The sequence below is a fragment of the Thunnus maccoyii genome, chromosome 2 (assembly GCF_910596095.1).
Source record: "Thunnus maccoyii chromosome 2, fThuMac1.1, whole genome shotgun sequence".
Taxonomy (NCBI): Eukaryota; Metazoa; Chordata; class Actinopteri; order Scombriformes; family Scombridae; genus Thunnus; species Thunnus maccoyii.
Genome location: NC_056534.1, coordinates 13,493,783 through 13,515,474, shown reverse-complemented (window position 1 = coordinate 13,515,474; position 21,692 = coordinate 13,493,783). Strand labels below are relative to the sequence as shown.

The window sequence follows — 21,692 nt, the reverse complement described above, 5'->3', positions numbered from 1 at the left end:
CCACTGGGGTTGGTTTTAGATAGTTATTCACCGACAGATTATGCTAAAACCGCTGCAAAAAGTGATCATGGTTTGGTGAAATATTGTAAATGTCTTTAATTCCTGTGCCATTTGAAAAATAATTATAAGTTTTATCAATCGACAGGGTCCACGCTCTCATGAAACGAAAATAAGGTTTATTCATTACTAAAACAAATTTAAGGTGGCTGCAGTTTATCCTGTAAAGGTTTAGGAAGACACAGTTTATAGTTTCAGTGGCACAGCCTATGATGGGAGAACCCCAGCATACTTTATGTGATCTACTCTTGAACGCTGCTCCGGCCGGGGGCTCCTCACAAATCTTCAGCCCAACACCAATGATCACACAGGGGCCTCTAAAAGGGAAAGGAGCTTTGCACAAGAAAATAAATACAATTTCCAAGTGGGTCCTTTAAAACCTTGTATGGCCTTGCTAATGAAAACCATTGATTATTTGATTTATCTGACAAAAAAAAAAATCTGTCTTAAAAGGCTGAATGACGAGCAGTGAGTGGCTGCTGCGGCTCATATCTTAAGTCTGGATGTAAAGCAGTCAGCTGAAGAGTAGAACTGCTATACGGAAAAATGATGCACAATACGAAACGAAGTGAAATTAAGAAAATGGCAAAAATGTGAATTTAGAGTTTATGTATTCAGAGCAATGAATTGAGAGAGTGTACGTGTTTGTGTGCTTGTGTGTGTGTGTGTGTGTGTGTGTGTGCACGCAGAATGCGAGTTGGAATGACACACGGGACACAGGTCTGTGCAGGAGCAGATTTCTCACCAGTGACAAAGACCCTGCTCCGTGTTTGCATGTGATAGTCTCTGAACGCAAATGGCCACTTCATCATCCTGCCTGCAATAGTATTCATCTATGAAAATAATTATCAAGGTTGTGCATGGCACACAGCTCTGAATCAGGACGCACTCGTCTCTCATCCCATGGAGGGGGGGTGGGTGGGGGTCTGTGTGATCCACACAATACACATTAATCCATCAGGAGGGGAACCATTGGCTGGAGTAATTAGTCACGGCATGGGGGGACTACCTCAGCCACTCATATTCATCCAGTACGCCATGAACAGGCGACAATGGAAGTCCTAATGATGGGGTGCTAGAAGAGGTGGACGGACGATGAAAGGTACCTCGTCATCAATCCCCGATGAGAGCGCCGCTGTAACAAGAACGGAGATGTACGGCGCTATGCAACCCCCCATACCGCACACTGAGTGTGTTTCCACAAAGATGATAAATTATTCAGAGCTCATCCATCCTCCTAGGGCATCCTTGGCAGAATTTACTGAAGCGCCATTCTTCAAAATAACAACAATTAAAATAACAAAGGGCCAGCGTTGTGCTGTGGCTCACGCCAACCACTTGTGTAATTAGTAATTAGTTCGGTCATAAAAGGTGTCTGGAAGGCCCGCTCGTTAAGCCTGAAGTGACTGTTGTCTGATGATGAAAGTGGGGGAGAGACACACACAGACCGAATCTGACAGAGGGAGCATGTGTGTGTTCTTTTAAATCTTAGCGATACTTAAATATACAATATCTCACTGTGCGTGCTCTGAGTTTGTGTGTGTTAAGGGGAATTTGTTGAGGCATACCAAGCCTTTCTAATGTAGACCACATTGGCTACTGATGAAACAGAGTCCGGAAGAATTTTATGTGAGGTAGTAAATAGTGATTACCCTTTTTTTCTTCTTCTTTTTTTTTTTTTTTTTAAACATCTTTTGGATGCTCTTCAGGACTCTGGAGTTGTAAATTTGAGGAAGTTTACCAACACAGGGGATGAATGGAGAAGCTCAAGTTTCTCCTTTTATGTGGCCCCGATGCTCTTTGTCCCTAATCAGTTAACAAAATAGTTATGCCTTCAATTTAATAAACTCAACACAAACCATCACCACGCTGCAAGGAGATATTTTACTGGTGAGCTCTTTAAAATTTCAATTGCACTCCTAAATTGTCCATTTACATCAAAACAGAGTAAGAGTCCAAGTAGATCTGGCATAGAGAGGTGACATACAAAACAAATGCTTTAATTGTGAGGAGTGTTCAGTATGAGAGCTGTTTCAGGATTAATGAAATGCTTATTTGGAAGGAACAGCGTTTAGAAAAGTGGAGGGCCAAGTGAACTACATTAACTATGTCCTCTATGATAATCTATTGCACACAGGTGCTATTTACCCAAATAAACAAGAAGCCTATTTACAGGACTGTACTAATGCCAGTAAGGTTTGACAGTTTCAACAAAGAGTGTTTTTGAAGCACTAGTAAATATAAAGTCAATGATAATGATTCTTTTGTGTCAATTTTAACCAAATTTAAAAACTTTTCCCCCCTTTTTTTCTGCATGAATTAATTCCTAATTTCTTATTGTTGAATTTTTTTGTTTTGTTTTTTTGCAAGCTATTACCATTTCCTGCTACACCAACCAGATTTCCCGAGGGATGTATTATGGTTTAATCTTATCCTAAATATAATACTAATCTAGCATTAAAAAGCCTAAAATAAACAATTCCAATCCACTTCCATGTCACCTCTATTAATCACCATATATTATTGGGATTAGTGGTATTCTAAGTAGGGCCAACATTGCTCATCATTATCAAACGACCAGTTTAAACATGTTAATAGATTCTCTGTGCAGCTCCCGAAAGTTTGATAGCACATTATTTCAATGGCACGATTGTTCTTTTTTTGACAAGGACAAATGATTCCCATCCATCAAGATCCAACCTGACATGATTGTCCAGAGGCAGATGCATCACAGTTCCTACTTCTTTGACGCCATTTTCAGTCTTTAAAAGTTTATTTTTATTTTTAAACTGACATTGGGGATGGATTAGAGAAGTATCTAATTTTATTCCTCATAATTTTATTTCAATTGAACTTATCTTTTTTTTGGAGAAAAAAGCTTGAATTTACTGTGGGTGAATTTGAAGGGGTACGAAACATATCACTGTTTTGCTTGGGTTCATTTTCAAAGCATTGGATGTTATGTAAATGATATAACATGACCTTTATCATAGCACACAGGACATGCAGAGTGAATATGCTTTCATATATCACTACAAGCGACTGCACTTTGGCACAAACATCCATTCATAACCTTTCTGCTAAATTAATTTGGGTACAGTCAATGAGACCTGCATATGCAGAGGAGATTTCTCTCCTTGCTTATTTTATATTAATGCCAGTTCCTATTGGCAGCCCTCAAATTGCTCAAATATTGCCGCTATCCCCAGGACCATTTTGCTTTGATTTGCATAAACCATGTGTTTAGAAGAAACGGGAGAGCCGGAATAGATTGAGGATTTGTCATGTTGAGGACTGGTTGCTTGAGCACTGGCTCTTTGTCAAGTGGTGGCAGCGATCGCTTCGATGGTATCTCCAGACTCAAATTAAAATGAAACAGGAGCAAATACCTTCCCACTGAAATTGTTTGGCATGATTAAGTCTTGCTGAAGTGATTTTCTACATGTGCATTAATGCTTATCCTTCCCACTCCAATGAGGTATAAAGAAGACCATCTACATGTGTGTATGTTAATTCACCCCGGCTAATGTTGTTTACAAGATTTACCAGAGGTAACGTTAGGGTCACAGACCCAGCAACATTTCCATCTTATCCCTTTAAATGACAGTACACATGTAATTTTGCCCATCCTTATTATTAATCACAGGATCAAGTCATTTAATTTGTCTATTTTTAATATGAATTTAAATAACATGCAATGAATGAACCACCACTAGATCAGATCTGAGATGAAAAATGTATGAAAACATATCTAATCAAAGCGTATGCGCTCGATGAGAGAAAATAATCAAAACTAAAAATCTAAATCTTAGGTTTACATATGAACCAAGGAATTCAGTCACATTTAAACAAAGTATACGTGCCTTCACATCCTTTGGTTTTATCACTCCCTTGTTAACTCCCTTTTCACTGAATTTGCTTTTAACACACAAGAGTGCACACACTCTCATTACCAAGACAACATGAGCACCTACCACTCCTCCCAATTAACTCCAATTTATCCAAGAGCTTTCAAAAAGCGATCTGAGAAAAAAAAAAAAAAAAAAAGAAAAAGAGGGAGTGATATTGCATCTCTGTAACATCACCGGCTTGTGAGGATCAAAGTACTCCCATGGGTGGGAGGCAAAAGGCTTCAGACTCCCCACAATGCAGTGCAGCCAAATTAAATAATGCAAATCGAGCCCTAATTACCACCAGCTTAGTGTGCAGCTTCCAATTAGCAGCAATTACACTCAGTGTAAATTCACCAACAAAAAGCCAGACAATTACACACTAATTATATCAGATTTCATGGGAGGTAAAGGGAAAGTGTCGTGCTTAGTAAAGTAGTAAATACTGACCAAAGACAGGACTCTTTAACGTGCTGTGAAAATGTGTTTTCCACTCATGTGAAAAACGTTTTTATTCTTTAATGTTAAAATAGCTTCACTGTAGAAAATTATCTAAGCATCAACAACATAATAAATAGTATATACAGACTTTCACTGCTTCAGCGGTACCATCTGTATCTTTGATGAAGAGTCACATTTTTCCTGTGATTTTGACAACATGCATTTATGGCCATTTATCACCACTACTGCTCGGTAATGAGGGCATCCACTGGACCGGAGTTGAATAATTCTGCCATTACTGGCCCATTGTAATAATCTTCTGACCTCTAGCTTTCAAAGCTGATCTTGAATGGTATGACAAATCTGAACGCGTACCAACGTTTCCAACACCACCCCAAAAGAAAAAGCACGGCGGAGAAGCTCAAGGTCAGCTGAGATGGGCGAGTCTGAGGAGATTTTTTTTTCAGTCTTAAAGTTTCACATTTATAACACAAACACGGGATCATGTTTAACCTTACACTTCAAATTCCAAAACCAACCAAGTGGCTTCACGGTAGAACTCCTTATAACGAAAACACACATTTTGAAACATACAATTTTGAACTTCTTAAAAAGCAAAGCATCATACATTTAATTTATAATTAACCCTATGCAAAGTTAATCAAATTAAACCGAGCTTGCCTGTTATTCTAAGGGGTTTGTTAATATTTTATTATACAAACAAATCAGCTTTGTTTCTCCTCTCCTTTGCACTCTGTGCACTAGTGTGTTGTGTGTCCTGCCTCTGTGTAATGCAGGGCTACAAGGCTCGGCAATCTCATCTAGCAAGGCTGTCTGCTATTCATGAGCACCTCCTCCCCTCTCTCCATCATACGGCTGTGCCCATTATACAGCACTTAGAGCACGGTGTGTGTGTGTGTGTGTGTGTGTGTGTGTGTGTGTGTCAAGTGCAGCAATTCCATTGCAAGGTGATTGGTAATGCTCATGTTATCTCTTCGTTTGAGAAAATAAACTAAAATTAAAAAAAAAAAAAAAGAATAAACTATATTAAATAAACATACATTAAAAATGTATCATGTTGTTCATATTTGTTGTTTTGTATATTTTCCGTACTGTTCATACCTTATGAGACATTATACTGTACCTCAGACAAAATTTTAACTTGTTCATATTTACTATACTTTCATGTTTCATACTGCTTGTAGTATAAATAGACTTTCTATAGAAACAGTCCATATATTGTACGTGTCTGTTTATTGTGTTTCCATTTTCTATTACTACATTTGTTTTTCACTGATAAAGTGTGTTTGTAGCTGTAACTTTTTTATTATTATTATTATTATTATGAGTCATCCTGGGATGAATGAAGCGCTCTATCTGCCGCAACATCTTTTATCAATATCAATTCTTAAAAAAAAAAAAAAAAAAAAAAAACACACAGAGCTTACGTATCAAACTCTCCTGGTCTTATCCTCTAAGTGTGGCGCTGAACTTGAACTCAGACACAGGATGGGGGTGTAGAGTAAATCTACAGCAAGAATACAAGCTGAAGATCTATGAGTAAAGGATGATCCTCACTCTTCCACTTTCTATACCGAGGACAACGGTATTTTATATGTCCCTTTTCCTGCTTTGGTTGCACAAGAAAGTGCTGGATTGTAAAGATAAAGGCGATTTTTGGCAAATGGTGAAAGTAGCAAAATAAATGACCTGCTGGTCTCGTGGTGTAATTACAGTGGCTGGAAGCATACCAATCTATCAAGAGGAAGAGGGGGGCTGACACGCTGCAAAGGGGTTAGTCAAAGGAGATAGCCTTTGACTAACTACTGGCCCCTGACAATCGATACTCTGCAGATATTGCATCCAGGGAGAACGGAGGAAAAAAAAGCCCTAAAAACTTCCCAAATGGCTTTTCATTCAGATATTGATCAGCACCCTTTTATCATGACCTTGCTCCACCAAGGCCATATACTTTCTTAAGGGTATATGAAACTCATAAATCTGAGAGTTGCTACAGAGTCACACCGTGCTGTGAGCAGCGAAGCAGGATGGTGTAATTGGTCTTTCTGGGATGGCGGCCTTCTTTCATACTTCATAACAAGGATTCCATTACATTTCTGAGCTGCTAGGGAGGGGACGGGCAATACGAATGGTGTAAAAAAGGAAGAACAGGATCGAGATGTAAACGGAAAAATTAAGGAACATTGGTTACATTAAAAACCTCTTGCCGATTCTCGCCTGCAGAGTAGGTAAAACACTGTAACACTATAGCAACCAATCACTGTGCATATACATAGTCAGTTAAAGCACATGGATTCCCAAACAAGGGTACTTGCACCCCAAAGGATACTTGTTCAGTTGCCAGGGTAGAAAATTAGCTCGGCTAATTTGAAAAATGGAAATTATTATTTGCTAAAATTAAAAAAAAAAATGTTTAGGAGGAAACTAAACCCACAAAGAGGATTATAAATTAGTGTGAGAGTAATCCTCAGTATATTTATCGTCACAATAACCAATAAACTACCAGCTATGATGGGTTGATTGCACAGAATACACTTCAAAGTCAAAAAAGATAGCTAAAAGTTAGATAAATGGCCAAATTTCCACCTCCTAAGTGGTAGAAGTACAAATGCAAAGTTGTCAAGATCTACTGAAAAAAAAAGAAAAAAACTAGACTCAACATCAGCAATTTGAGAATTTACTTTCATGTATTGTAACAGGATCAACTCTTATACAATTAACTGTGGCAAGTTTAAAATCAGCTCAAATGAGCACATTAAGAACATGACGGGTGGTATTGAAGGAGTATTTGTGCTCATCTGACAGGGTTGTGGGGTAACCACTGCTCTAACGTATGTGAAACAAAATCTATAAATTATGAAAAATAAACCTTTAATAATTTCCCTGATAATAACTGAAAGTACCGGTTTAACTTAACCACTCAGCTTTTTGTTGTAAATGATTCACTAAGTGTATTTTTTTTTTGAGTCTCGGTCTGCACTCCAACACTTAACCATGCTAACATATGGACATCATCAGCTGTTAATATGTTCCACCATGACACTTTGTTACTATTCCTTACAGCCCCAGCCACTGTACTGTATATACAGTAGAGGTAAATGTTATCATTAAGACTATATTCTAATTCATATCCATGAGCCGGACTGCACGGTAGGGCCTTCGTGGCACGTTATTTTATGTAACTGATGGAATCCACGTCTGTCAAACTTGAACGTTTTCCCCCAGAGATTTAAAGGAACATCCTTTTAGTCCCCCCGTCACAACTTCTCTGTCCCAGACACATGTTACTGTGCATGATTAATGAGGTGGAGGGTTTCACATTAAACCCCGTTTAAGGGCTTTGGTGCTGGAGATTCCTGCGTGATACTGGGAGTCTCGGCTGGTGATTCTTTATGCGGTATGTTTATGACTGTATCAAGGCAGATGGATGATCACAACTCGAGCCCTGGCTAATTGGTTTTGAAGTAGTCAGGACCTGGACTAAAGGAAACAACTGTCTCTGCCTCGGATGAGACGGGAGCAGCGGACTGCGACAGCTGCCACTGCTCAGTACATTGGGTCATGTTTGTGTTTAGACGGCAAGTATTTATAAGCAAACCAAAAACCATTACAAGTACAAATGACCAGTTAGGTACTGTATAAAGTAACAGACTTTTTTTCTATGTAAAGAAGGGCTCATCTTAATGATTATCCACTGCACTTGCAGGTTTACAATCGTTCTGATTCAATTTTCTCAGATTTTTTTGGAAAGTTTTAAAATATAAAGATTAGAATACATAAAAAAAAACAACAATTGCTCAATAGAAAGATGCAGTACACAAATGATTCCCATAAATCCCATGATTCCCCAGAAATTCAGGATTAACAAAGATTGGAGGTTCAGCTACAGTGTTTATTCTTTTCCCAAATGCAACAAAGGCAAACTGATGGTCAGATAAGACAGCAGCTGCAGAGTTTTTCATCCAGCAAACAAGACACACTCTCAACCTTTTACATACAGGTTTGCACAATTACTCATCGGTATGACTTAGTATATACTGTAGCTAGAAGAAAGGATGTGGGAAAAAATTGTCTCTGTCTTGTCTTTGTCTCCATCTCAACTTTTGATGCTTCAAGTAACAAATATCTCTCTCTCATCCTCCGTTCCATCCATCTCCCTCTCTCTTTCTCTGTCTTCCTGCCCCTCTCGTGTGGTGCATTTCCGAGAGCCAGTGTATTCTAAACAGTTATGTTCTTGTTTCCTATGGTTATAATCTCCATTGACGTGTTGGAGTCCCATTTCCTTTTTCAGCTCTGCATGCACACTACCAGCGCTCCTCTGTTCATAAAACATACACGCGAGGCAACACAGACATTGTGCAGACCTCGGCTTTAACACATGCATTACATTCAGTATTATGTATCATAATTGTGATTTAAGTCTGGAATGAAAGCATACAAGTAGAGATGAATCTGGCTGCCGCAGCTTCTCATGCAATCATTTATTTTAAAAAAAATACTATGTGGACATGAATGTTCTCTCTGTGGTAAGCATAACTCTGCAGTATGTTCAGAACACAATTAAACTCATTACTTGGGTGGGTGATACAGTTTCAATCCAGAAGAGGAGGCTCAACATGATGGATAAAACCAACAAGCCCTGGTATGACTACAGGACAGTAAGCAGTGGTGTTAATTATGTGGTTTATAATCTAATATGATGCATATTTCAGAGCACCAATCAGAATTAAACAAATTTTAATGTGATTATCATTGTGGAGTTGTTTGCTTATGTTGCCAAGGAGAAGCCGCCGTCAATCAAATCTGATAAAACCACACCCACACAGTTATGATTCAGCTAATTAGCTGGGATTTTATTAAATTACAACTAAGGGTGTTTTTTTTTTATCCGAATTCAAACTTATACCAGCTTATTTAGTCTTGAATATTTGATTGCATAGAGAATTTGAAACCTAGTTTTCAGGGGTTTTAACAACAAATTAGAAGATTAATTAATTATTCAAGTTTTAAATGCAACATTTACTGGTTCCCCATTTTTTTTTAAATGTGAGGATTTGTTGCTCTTCTCTTTTTTATATCACTGTAAATTGAATATGTTTGGACATTCTACTGTTATTCAGAGAAAACAAACAATTTTAAGATGTCATGTGACAAAGGAGAGAAGGCCTGCACACTGTTAGGCTCCAAATAAATAGTTTAATTCTATTTTTCTCTTTTTAATTAAACTATTTATTTGGGACCTAACAGTGTGCAGACTTTCTCTCCTTTGTGCCCTGTAGCTAAATATTTTTTTGCTTACACTTGAATATTTTTGCCTGAATGTGGACACACATGGTCCCTCTTCTGAAGATGTCATGTTAGCCTGTGGAAAAATATGATGGGTATTTTCCACTATTCTCCAACATTTTATAGACTAAGTGATAAATTGATTAATTGTAAAAAATAGTCAAGAGATTAACTGATGATGAAAACAATCGTTAGTTGCACTCTTTATGATCAGCAGAGGTTGGAAGTAGCATATGAAGAAGATAGAAGGTAGTGTAAAATGTATATGCTAGTGTGCGTCACATACAATGCAGTACATCTCATGGGGAGATAGTATGTAAAAGGAGTACTTCTTTGAAAATATATTATTTTGATAAATAATTTCTAGAACTTGCTTTGTCAATAGCCATATTATCTAAACAAATAATATTTTTATGAGGAAACCTCCTCTGCATTTTGTTCAGACACCATTTCCCACCATATAATTTGTGGATACAGTAAAAAACCCTTTTCTGGGACTGACTGTGACTGTTCTGCTCTGGCTTCTTTCCCTCAATAGTGTGCTGGAGAAATGACATAGCACAAGATAAAATAGTAATGCTAATATCAATAGTTTGTCCATTACAGGTCAGCTAACTGTCCAGCGGAACAGTTACAAAGCTGTTCGTTTTCGATCTCACAAGGCCGATCAATACGAGGGCATACTGTTTCAATTTTGCCGGCATTGATTTTCTCTATAACACTCCAACCCTAAAGCATTCGTCTTTCTGAAGGAAGGAAGATTTGATTTACTGAAGAAAAATTGGAGTGCACATCACAAAGATTTTTCGCCGGGCGGGAGTGTGACATTCCAAAAGATGGATGTCCCTTGGCTGGGAAGCCTCTAGCCTAAGGGCGTCCATTAGAGCAGTGGTGCTGCAGAAAATGAGCTGCTTATATGAGGGAGGAGGAGCAGAGGGAGAGGAGTTGGTGCTCGATGTGTGTGTGCTTTGGGGGGACTAGCTGTAGGTGAGGATTGTTGGAATAAACTGGGAATAAAAAGGATGCTGATGTAGCCTTAGAAGAAAGAGATAAAGTAGGAGAACAGCAAATGCCAGGGAGTATACCTAAACCTCTGCATCTTGAATAATGTTTCCATTTGCCTCAAACAGACTGGCTACATCAGTAGATTGTCAACAACAGCTCTGGGTAAAAACACGTGCACACCGTTTCTGCATCACACTCAGCTGCAGCCACCTTCCTTTTACTTCCCCCGCTTCCTGCATCCAGAGCGAATTTCCATGGTACATTAGTCAGCCTATTAGAATGCAATAAAGAGAAGGTATGAGAGGGGAAAAAAGACGAGAGTAGTGTGTGTCCCCAGAGACTGTGAGTTGGCGTTCTCCATCATCTGCCCTCATCTCCCCTCTCTGTCTGTCGACTTTGTCTAGGTGTCATATACATGAAAGATGATTCCTGACCCAAATAAACACAGCGGCAGTCTGGATGCTCAGTGGACCCAAGCTCAAAGAATAGGGAATAAAAAAATAAAAAAATAAAAAACTGGAGAGATGTGGAGCGAAAAAAATGACATCTGCCAGTTGTTTCATTTGTGGCCATCTTGCTAGCTGTTCATTTACTTTTTTCTCCTCTTAGGAAGACAGCAGGCTGGCATGTTGTACACCTGAGTCTCCAGGCACTGGGACAGAAATGTATGGATGAACAGGTAGTCGTCCTATCTGTCTGGCTGTGGATCCGTCTATGCCTTGACACTAGATGACAGACAAGGGCACAAAAACAATAGATACTTCCTTTGTCTGGTAGAGGGAATCCTCCCTGGACACTCTGTGATACAACTGAAGTAGATAGTGAAACAAGAAAGAGTAAAGGACACAGAGGGAGAGAAAAAGAGGAATGAAATTGTATGCTGTGAATGAGAAAAAGAAAGGGAAAAAGCACCACAGACAGAGGAAAAGACTGAGCAGGGGAATGGAAAAGGGAAAATCACCTAACACCTCTTTTCTCCAGAGGCCAGGGCTGCTGTAAGCTGGATATTAAGACACAAATTGCATTCAGGCAGGTCACACTATGTCAGAAGATATTAGATGCCTGCCGTGAGGAAACAACAATTCCCATCAGCTTGTGAGAAAATAATATTTTCATTTTCAGACTCTTTATTGAATGGAAACTTTGGGGAATACATTCTTATAGCGTGTGAGCAGGCAGAGTTGGATTTTACACCCAAGCAACAAAAGGTCGTAATCATAAGCCGTGTTTCGACCGCAGGAACTTTCCCCAGGTACTAAGAACCTTTTGAGGAACTCAGTTCCTCTACCTGCATTTCCACCTGAGGGACCTGGGTCTAAATTAAGTTCCAGAGAGATCGTTTTACCCCCAAATAAGTCCCTGCTAGGGGGGTAGTACTTTCCAAAAGTACAGGAACTTTGGGGGCAGGTTTTGCAGGGATGACCGTCGCTGATTGGTTAAACACACACAGTCCGGCTGCTTCAACTTGTGTGCCGCATCATTCATAAAACAAGTACTCACGCATCAATTTAGGACCAGTTTAGGACAAGGAGAGACATTTCTCCTTGTTTGTTAACGTTGAAAATAAAGTAAGGCATTGTTTTCAGCTTCCCTACTACATTTTAATAAAAGAGTGAGAGAGAGAGAGAGAGGGAGCGGCGGTAGAGAGAACAAAGCCCGTGAATGAGAGAAATATAACGTTATTTTCTGATTGTTTCACAGCGGTTACATTCTAACGCAGAAATATATAACCATCAAACACTCAATGACATTATACTGTGGCGACAGACGCTCTTACAGAGATGCAAACAGGTAAGGGGTAAAAAAAAAAGGTGGGAACATTGCGTGGATAGAGAAAATCTGCCACAACTAGGGGGGGGTCTGGGGACATGCTGCTCTGGGAGAAAATTTACTTTACATGCTCATTTCTAGTTACTTTTAAGTATATTTGCATCTGCTTGAAAACTAATTCTAACAGCTATTATGGGGTAAAACAACCCTACATAAAACACATAAAAGGAATTGATAGATGTAGGAGCTGAAAACCTCAACAAGATAAAAACAAGAAGACAACAAGCTTATAGTAGCTTCTTTATTAACACTTTTCCACTATCAGGGATGTAATTGGTTAAAATTCATAAAAAGCTTCCATCTAGTCTATGTGCATTTGACAAATAACATAAATGCAAACGTGAATTCAGACATTTGTCTTTGTTTACTATAATAAAACTATGATAAAACTATGAAAAAAATAATGCTGTTACCAAGGAGGAAACAACAGAGTGTTACCATAATACTCACTGTCATTTAAAATACGTATCAAATAAACTAAGGTGTCCGTGTAACACTTCATCTTAACCGTATCCTGGTGTGAGGTTTGAGGTAAACAGATAAGCAGCACCATGAAAACCACTGATTTAGCACTTGTAGAAATCAAACCGTTTGTCATTTTCATGCCTCCCACCATGATGATAGCACCATATCCCTCCTCTTACATTTATCCCCGCCCCTTCCTCCTCTACCCTCTGTGTTGAGTTACAGGCCGTCCAGCCAATCAAAGAGCCAGACTGCTGCTGTCATGGTCACGCACGAGACACCCTTCAAGACGCGCATTAGAGGTTCTCTGGGTTTACATGAGTAGAAGGCTCCAAACCACATAATTGGAATTCAGTGCTCCAAACCAAGGATTTGTATTGCTGAAGTTGAAATTAACCAATTCTGCATCTAATCAACCCAACCGACCTTGAGATTAGTTCCTCTGGGTCCAAAGTACCTGGAACTTTTGGTGGAAACGGGGCTATAGCTGTGTATTGTCTTTGTGTTCCTGGATTTAATTTTCACAGCTGGAAAAAGGTTGTGGGTTTCATCGTGTGCATCCGCTCTTCCCCCTCCCCTTCTTATTTACAGGCTAGATGTTGCTGCACCACATGGTTTGCGTATGTGTGGACAGGAGGAAAGAATATCTCTTATATTGGGCCGCCTGTAGGTTTGCAGGTGTGCTTGTGAGTTTGTTTTCTGTGTCTATCTTCTTCTTCTCTTACATTTTCTTTACTAGGGTTTGCAGCACCAGATGTTTCTCCTATGCCCGCATACCACAGGCTCTGGTGCGAAGCTGCACCACCTGACCTTCACAGTAATTGACCAAAAATATTGATGTAATGGCACAGGACTGATTGTGATTTATTAAAAGAGCGCTGCACTCCAAGGCCCAGTGCCAATGGCTCCCTGCACCCATCGGCAACCATTAGGAAAACCATCAATAGCACAACAGCATAAAGGGCCGGTAATGGGGGACTTTTTCTGGCCGGAGCCCGTAGAACACAATCTCCATAGTAAATAGCACAGCCTTGTGTGAGTACACATGGGGCCTGATAGAAAGAAAGAGATGGAAGGAAGAGAGAGAGGGAAAGAGATGGAATCAAGGAAAGAAAAATATGACAAATAATACACCACATCCTGATATAAGACAGAAAAAAAAGCAAAAAAAAAAAAAAAAAAAAGCAAAGGAAAACAAAGCCAGCCAGAGATAGACTCCTGATCCAATAGCAAACTAACCCTCGCCAGACGAGTCCCCGGAGAGTTGGTTCAGCCTAACAAGCGTGAGCCAGCGGCCGTCTCTCCAGCTCACCATTACACACTACCTGCACAAACAGCCATCATTAGGGAATAGCTGCATTGGATTTTGCTGCCTGTTCGGCGAAACAAACACAGAGGATAGGGTTTCCTCTGTTCTTAATGGGTGCCGAGCTGTTTAAATGGCTTTCATCTCTCTCCCGAGTCAATGCATCATTCAACCCACAGCTGACATTTTCACCTTTGCAAATCTAATTTAATCAAAGTCATGAGTATTGGGGGATGAGACATATTATGATGAGATTAAAACCATTACAGTGGTTTGAATAATTTTCAAGGCGGAGAAAATTACATGCTATGATCATAAGAAAAACAAAACAGGTGCATAATTAAATCCATTTATATACTATGCTTCACCTTTCATCACTTATTGTCTGTTTAAAGTGTACCACACTTGTACAAAATGTAAAATAGCGTGTGTATGTATGTGTGAGGCAGTGTGACTGAGCAAAGACAACCTTAACGGCACCACAGAATTTCCCTCCCCCTGTATTCATATAAATTCTAAAATAGTTTTGAAGGTAAACTCTTTAATAATCATCTTACTTGAGCGCAAAATGACAACTTAATAATGTAAAACCTCCAGTTTCAGTCTTGTTTTAAGACATACAGTACAGTAGCTTTTGTTTTACCTTATGGAAGAGTTTCCCCAAGCTCCGTGTTTGTCAGTCAGAATGTTGACTATCTTCTGGATGAGCTGCGTGGCCGTCACATGGTCGCGGTACTTGGCTGCACGGATCAGGTGGTCACACATTTTCTCTTCATCTCGCTTCTCTGCGGCGTACTGAGCAGAGTTAGACTGGAAAGAAGAGAGAAAGAACACATTACACATTTTGCAAGTGAAAGTATCATGAGTATGTATATTTCAAATACATGTAAAAATGTGTTGAGAGAGTGAGTTATACAGTATATAAATTATAATTTGGGTTAATATCTTGCCGATAACATATATGGCCCAGACATCTATAGGAAGGAACAATACAGACATGAGCACAACAGTGTTTGCACATTATAGAAACTCCACTCTGAGTAGAACCAAATGAAAAGCATGGGGTCATTTCTGTCCTCATGTCATGTTGATTAATAACAGTGGACACGTATTTACTAATGCCCTCCGGCGCACCAAATCACACGATACCCACAATGCACAGGGAGGACATTTTTCTCTGTCGGAATTTGTTATCAGAATGGGCCTTTGAACTCTGCAGAGATGGTAAAAGTAAAACACCTTCTGAAAATAACAGCTATAATTTGAAACAGCGTTTTGATTTTCAATCTCTGTTTCACAACCGATTTCACTTGCAAACTTGTGTTGCGCTCATGGCTTACTCTAAAAGAAATGCTTCACAGTGATATTTTTATTGAAGGTGAGCGTAAGAAAAAAGGATTCAGGAAAAAAAACAAAAAAAACATGTGCTATGTATAGTGCAGCTAGTCACACAGATAACTGCATTGGTGCATTTGTGTTTTCTTCTGCGTGCTTTGAGGACAGCTACAGCTGCGCTATGAGGAATGAAAACTCATTCAATTTTATCAAATTAACCTTAAACCAAAGCATTGGTACAACAGTCATACAGTAACTATTAACACAGATACATGGCTGAACAAATGCAACCTGCTCTCCCAAAGTTACCAGTAAAGCGCTTTATAATGGGTCCTCCTCTTCAATTTGAACGACAACATTTCATATCTGACAGAAAATCTATAGGTATAAATCACATTAGGGAGGCTTTTCTGCAGGCTGCTGAGCCTTAATTATCAATCTATGTCTCTTTGTGTGGCATTAAAGTGGGCCTTGACCTTCCAGGATGATGACCTGGGAAACAGCAAAATAAAGGGAGTAAAGGGAGAGGGATTTCCGGATAAATGTTTCAAATTTTAAACCAGAGAATGCTTTGCTTTTGCTGTGAGTGAGTGTGTGTGCGTCGTATGTCCATTAATCTTGATCAGTGGAGGTAAAGGCAAGCAGGAATGAGGACATGGAAGAGAGCCCGACCAAAAGGACGGGACCAGTCCAAAAATCCTAAAATTCTGGTTATGCTTAATTTCAAATTATTGCAGAAGATGATATATATTATATTGAAAACAATATATTAAACACTTATTGGACACTTGGATTTACAGACCTTTAAAAACAGATATAAGCAGCGAGCCTATAAAGAGTTCATTTCCATCAGCCCCTGTCTGAGACATGTAAAGTCTGCAGTACTAATCAGCAGTGCTGGGTTCAAACTCATAACCATAAACAAACACTTCATCACCTGTGTGTTGAGTCTGCCCAAACACCCAAACCCTCCATGCTGTAATGGGCTTTTCTCATATCCAAAGCCAAAGTTGACTGCGGGAGAAAAGGCCAAATTCAGACTCACCCCTAAAATAACAACCAAAAAAGCTGAACACATAAGTAGTGCCATTAAAACCCAAAGTCAGGTTTGCTTATAAGTGGAAAAGACAGGTCACTGTTAATTCGGGAGGTCATTCCGTTGATGTGAAGTCAGAGAATATGCCGGGGTATTATGAAGGACTTATTATGTTATGTTATTACAAAGGTTAAAGCGAATAACTAAATCTCCTTCCTTGGCACCGTCCTGCATTCACTTCCATCTAGCTCCACTGACAGAATACTGTGAAGCACAGAAACTAAAAAGAGGCATTTTGGGTGTTTTCAAACAAACCTTCCTTTCATTCTTTTAAAGGAATGCTGAGGAAACATAAGAACTAAATTAAAAGTATTTGTTCCAGTTTGCTATTAGAAACATGCCTCTTTTGGAGTGACTTAAGCAGGCACTGTGCATATTTTGACAAGAAAACAACCATAAAAAAGACATGCTCAGACATAAAACACTTCCATTTACCAAGTTAAAGGAGTGCAGCTGAGGAAAAAGGGGAAGGAAGACTATGCTCTTTTAGCTTCAGCCACCAGGGCATAACATGCTTGCAGTGAGACCGTTATGACTTGCGACACTGTAATCGTGGGCAGCACCTTCCATTACATGGCCTGGCTGACAGGGTCGGCCGGCATGGGTGCCTGCTCTGCTGGAGGAGACAGCTTGGTGAAGACGAAATGATAATGGCTGGCATTAATCGAGTAAATTACACTGAGTCGTGTCTCCCGCAATTCATCCACAGTTCAAATAAATAACTATGGATGTGTGTTGGAGTTTGGGGAGGAAATGGGCTGCGAGGGAAGTGACTGGGGAGTGGAAAGAACAGTAATCATCTCTAAAATCACATAATGGCAGAAAATGGCAGCACGCACATGCAGAGACAAAGCATTGGAACACGTGCGTTTTCATCACATTACACGTGCGTTTTAACCCCGTTTTATACCAGAGCACAACACACACACATCGGTTTTCTGCTGTTAAACATTGCTGCTGTAGTTATCACTGCCTCTTGCTCATGTTTTTGCAATAATGATTCTATAAATAATAAGCAGGGGAAACGAGGAGGAGAGGAGTTCCACAGTAGTGGTGTTGTAACAGTGTCAGCCTTATCTAAATGCTGTAGTTGTTGTCAGATGATGCCTTGGTTCCCCTCCTCCTCTCCCTCTGTGGGTTGAGAGGGTTAACCAGTATAATAGGCCGGAGAATGGAGGCTCATTACAAGATATCAGCCCTATGTTTATCAATTAGAGTGACAGAGAAAGGTCTAGCAGTGTTGCTGTGCCACAGTGAGCCTTCAACACGCCGACTGACAAAAACAGGGTCTCAAGGTTCTGTCGGGGAGAACAGGAGGAAGAAACAAAAACCAGCAGAGATGTTATTAAAGCGTTTGATTTGCAAGCTCTTGACATTGGTGGCACATCAGGGCTACACACTCTCCAAGTCTGGGCTATCGCTCTGAGAGAATCTCCAATTTCTCACATCCGTCGACAAGCACTCCCAGAGGGTTTCATTTACAAACGGGCAGAGAAACTGTCCAGAGGAAGGCGAGAAATCAGGCTTGTCCTTGTCTGGTATCACAGAATGCAAATATACTACAAATAAATTCCTCCTGGAACACAATGGAGGTCTAGGGAGACAAGAGGATGAAATGAGAAAAGGAGGATGGGGGTCGCAAAACAAAAGTAGATGCTGAACCAGTTCACCAATTGGTTTCAAAGAGATTCTCTTGCACTTGATCTCTTGCCCTCGAGTTTTCAAATTGCAACATAAAATGTCACCAGGGGAATTCAGACAATGGGCTAGGGAAGAAACGAGTGAAAGGAAGAGGAGGGGGAGAAAAATGAGGGCTTAAAAGTACAATGGCGAACAAAAGTCACCAAATGACAATGCCTGACAGCCACTTCAATTCTGAAATGATGTCCCTGTCATGCCGTGCTCCCAAGTATTGATTTTTTTTCCTCCTCTTGGAGCGCAGGAGGGGAAAAAAAATAATCTAATCCAGTTGAAACAGATCCCTGCTGCTGGCATCAGCCCATTGCTAGCGACCATCAAGGTTAACGCAGGCGCAACACTTATCAAAGTATCTCTCTCCTCCTCCTCCTCCTCCTCCCTGCTCCTCCCCTTACACTGTCCGTGGCTGATCTTTAATGGACTGGTCACCATGCTCGGCTGGCAGCCTCTTCATCTCTTCTACCCTGAAACCTCTTGTCTCTGCAAGACCGCGCCCTACTCTTGCCACATCAGTCTACATTGCTGCCATCTTCGCACAATGACTACGGTTCAGCTTCAAGGTCATGCCACGTGAAAAATCATATGTGTTAAACTGTCGTGTGGAGGTGAAAAATAGTCAAATGAAGGAAGGACATGACCAGATGAAAAATACATGCCCATGGACTGGCTGTTGCCTGTAATCATGAATATGGGACAATGGCACCAAGCTCGAGGTTCAAGGTTGAATAACCGAAACAAATTTCTATCGATAATTTTAAAATGTAAGCAGCAAAGACTAAATTAAATAAAAATATGTAAAAACTATAACACACTGCTCTGCTCCAGGAACAGGAAAAAAAATTCAAGAGAACATGCTCCCTTTGACTAAAGAGACTGTGTTAGACTGAAACAAAGGGAACTGTGAAGTAAAGTCATACTTCGAGGGTTAGCTGGTCACACATGCACAGTGATGAGAGCTGCAGAGGAGGTACCTGGGGACTTCATTACGCTGACAAGACAGCGGGACTGAGACAACTGTTCTCCAGCAATCCTCTGTACCCCACTTCTGTTTTCTATCTGCTGCTGTCTTAAGTAAAATGGCACATGTACAGTAAAAAGATACAAATCCACCAAGAACGGACAAGGAAAAATGTTATATATTTTGACAATAAAGTCAGCAATATGCACTAAGACAACTATCGCTGCCTATTTTTGGAGAGTTTTCGTTGTACCACTATTGTACATTATAGGAAATGAATTATATGAAAAACCACCACTATCATGATGGTTGTGCTACAATGGCATCACAAAAATAGACATGTTCCTGTTTTTTCTCTTATTCTCCTGACAGCAGTTTTGACCACAATGAGATGCCCGGGCATGCAGTCCTGCTGACATACTACATTACAGTTGTGACAACTACATGACAGCAAGCTACAGTTGGTGGCAGCTATCAGTCTGAGAGCTGGGCATGGCGTGATGTAAACAGCCTTTGGGAGTTGTGGTTCTCTGGCTCTACATTATGTGTGTTTGGGTAACCTTTGTTCGGCAGATTGCTTCTGTTTTAACAATAAAAGTAATTCCCTTGAACAGGTTTTTGTGTAATCAGCGAACTGATCTGCCTGCTGGTTATATTTAAATTGCAGAGCTGACCTAACTTAAACTGTTACAGTACATCATCGCCCGGGCTCTTTCTCTGATGTTCGGCTCTGTGATGCTCAAGTTTCCAGAGACCAGAGCTATGATAATAGAACATAATGAGCATCAGCTCAATGTTAATGTCATTAACGTGGGGAGAAGGATCAGATCGTTTTACAAGCTCAGCAGAGGGAAGACAATGACGCCAAGCACTAATTAGCTGCTATCGTCTGGCTTTCACAGGATCTCTCAGACAGTCAATTCAATTACTCCATATAACAGCAGAGGATGAATCAAGAGGGTATAAAAAAAAAAAAAGAGAACGAGTGAGCAGAAGGGAAGGGTAAGAAAGAATAGAAATGACTTGGGTCTTGCTCACTCTTCCCTATCTGGACTTTCTTATCTGCCCTTGTGCCCCTGAGCCCACCACATTTCATCCCTAATGAACAGCCCCATAAAAAGAGGGAGTTCGATTTCTCTCTCCTCCTTTCTCCCATCTCTCGGCCTCCCCTTTCCATCCTGCTCCACTGGAAGATATCAGAGTCTATCATTCGCTGTGCTGGGCAGCAGCATCCGATCTTCAGATTTCCTTCACATTAAGGATCCTATTAGATAGAGAACCCTAAAAGGTAATTGGATTTCCCCCTAGTTATCTTCATCTCTGTTTCACCCTAAGCCCACTGTAATAACTTACTCTCAGAGCCAAAGATAACTCAATTGTGTCCCGCAGAGAGCCACTGAGAGTGTGAGTGAGAAAGAGGGAGTGACAGCGAGAGGGAGAAAGCATATGTTATGTCTCTGAGGCAAACCGGTATCTAAATCGACACCTCTTTCACCGGCTTCTCAAGGATCTGAACTCTAACAATGCAGCAAACGTGAATTTATTTTCATGTACTGAATGATTCTACTTTTTTGGGCCGTGGTTGGCATTCAGTGCTGTTGTTTAACTATACCAAGATTTCTTAGATTCAGTAAAGTATAATGAGGGAGGATGCAGATTATGTATGGGCAATTGATAATGCATGATTTTGTAAAACTCCTCACTTGCAGTGTAATAATAACAGCCGAAAAGAGTGATTTCGGAGGCCCATTTTGGTCTATTTCTAAGACAATAACCAACCTATAGTCTTGCCACAACACAATAGAAAGAAAGCATGCTTTATAAAACTGGGACATAGCTGAAAATTATTTCAAAACCCTCCACCCACACCCTCAGGGGGGATGTTTCATTGGCCTGTTATTTTTATTGTGGCAGTGCAAAATGAAACCGTTGGCTCCAGCAGGCTCAAGCAGAGCTTGTATGGAGGCAAAAATCAATACAGCAATATCAGAGCAAGACTTATCAGGGGTTCACTTCTTCTCAGAGGTCACTGAGGAGCAACTGCATTTAAGTGGGGGAATTCAATTGTGAAACATAGTTTGGAACGAGCTCTGAAAGGTATCTGATTAAGGACGGCTGGAAGATTGCAGGGGTAGAATAAGTTTCAAAATGACAACGAGAAAATACAACTAATGGAAAGTTATAGCTTTCCGTTAGTTGTATTTTTTTTCCAGTCAGTTGATCAGTTCATGTAGCTGATAGTGCTGCTTCATTTAGAAACAAAACAACCCCCTGACCCTACACAGCATACAGTATTGTACTAGA

At 40.1% G+C, this 21,692-nt stretch overlaps 1 protein-coding gene across 5 annotated transcripts in view; it reads right to left on the bottom strand.

The window, feature by feature from the left end:
* Positions 1-21,692, bottom strand: part of lrba (LPS responsive beige-like anchor protein) — a 190,916-nt gene that overhangs the window by 81,992 nt on the left and 87,232 nt on the right. For all 5 annotated transcript variants that reach the window (XM_042427272.1, XM_042427281.1, XM_042427298.1 and 2 more), the window contains exon 36: positions 14,945-15,111. In XM_042427272.1, coding sequence (XP_042283206.1) covers positions 14,945-15,111 — 167 coding nt within the window. The remainder of the gene's footprint in view (positions 1-14,944; positions 15,112-21,692) is intronic.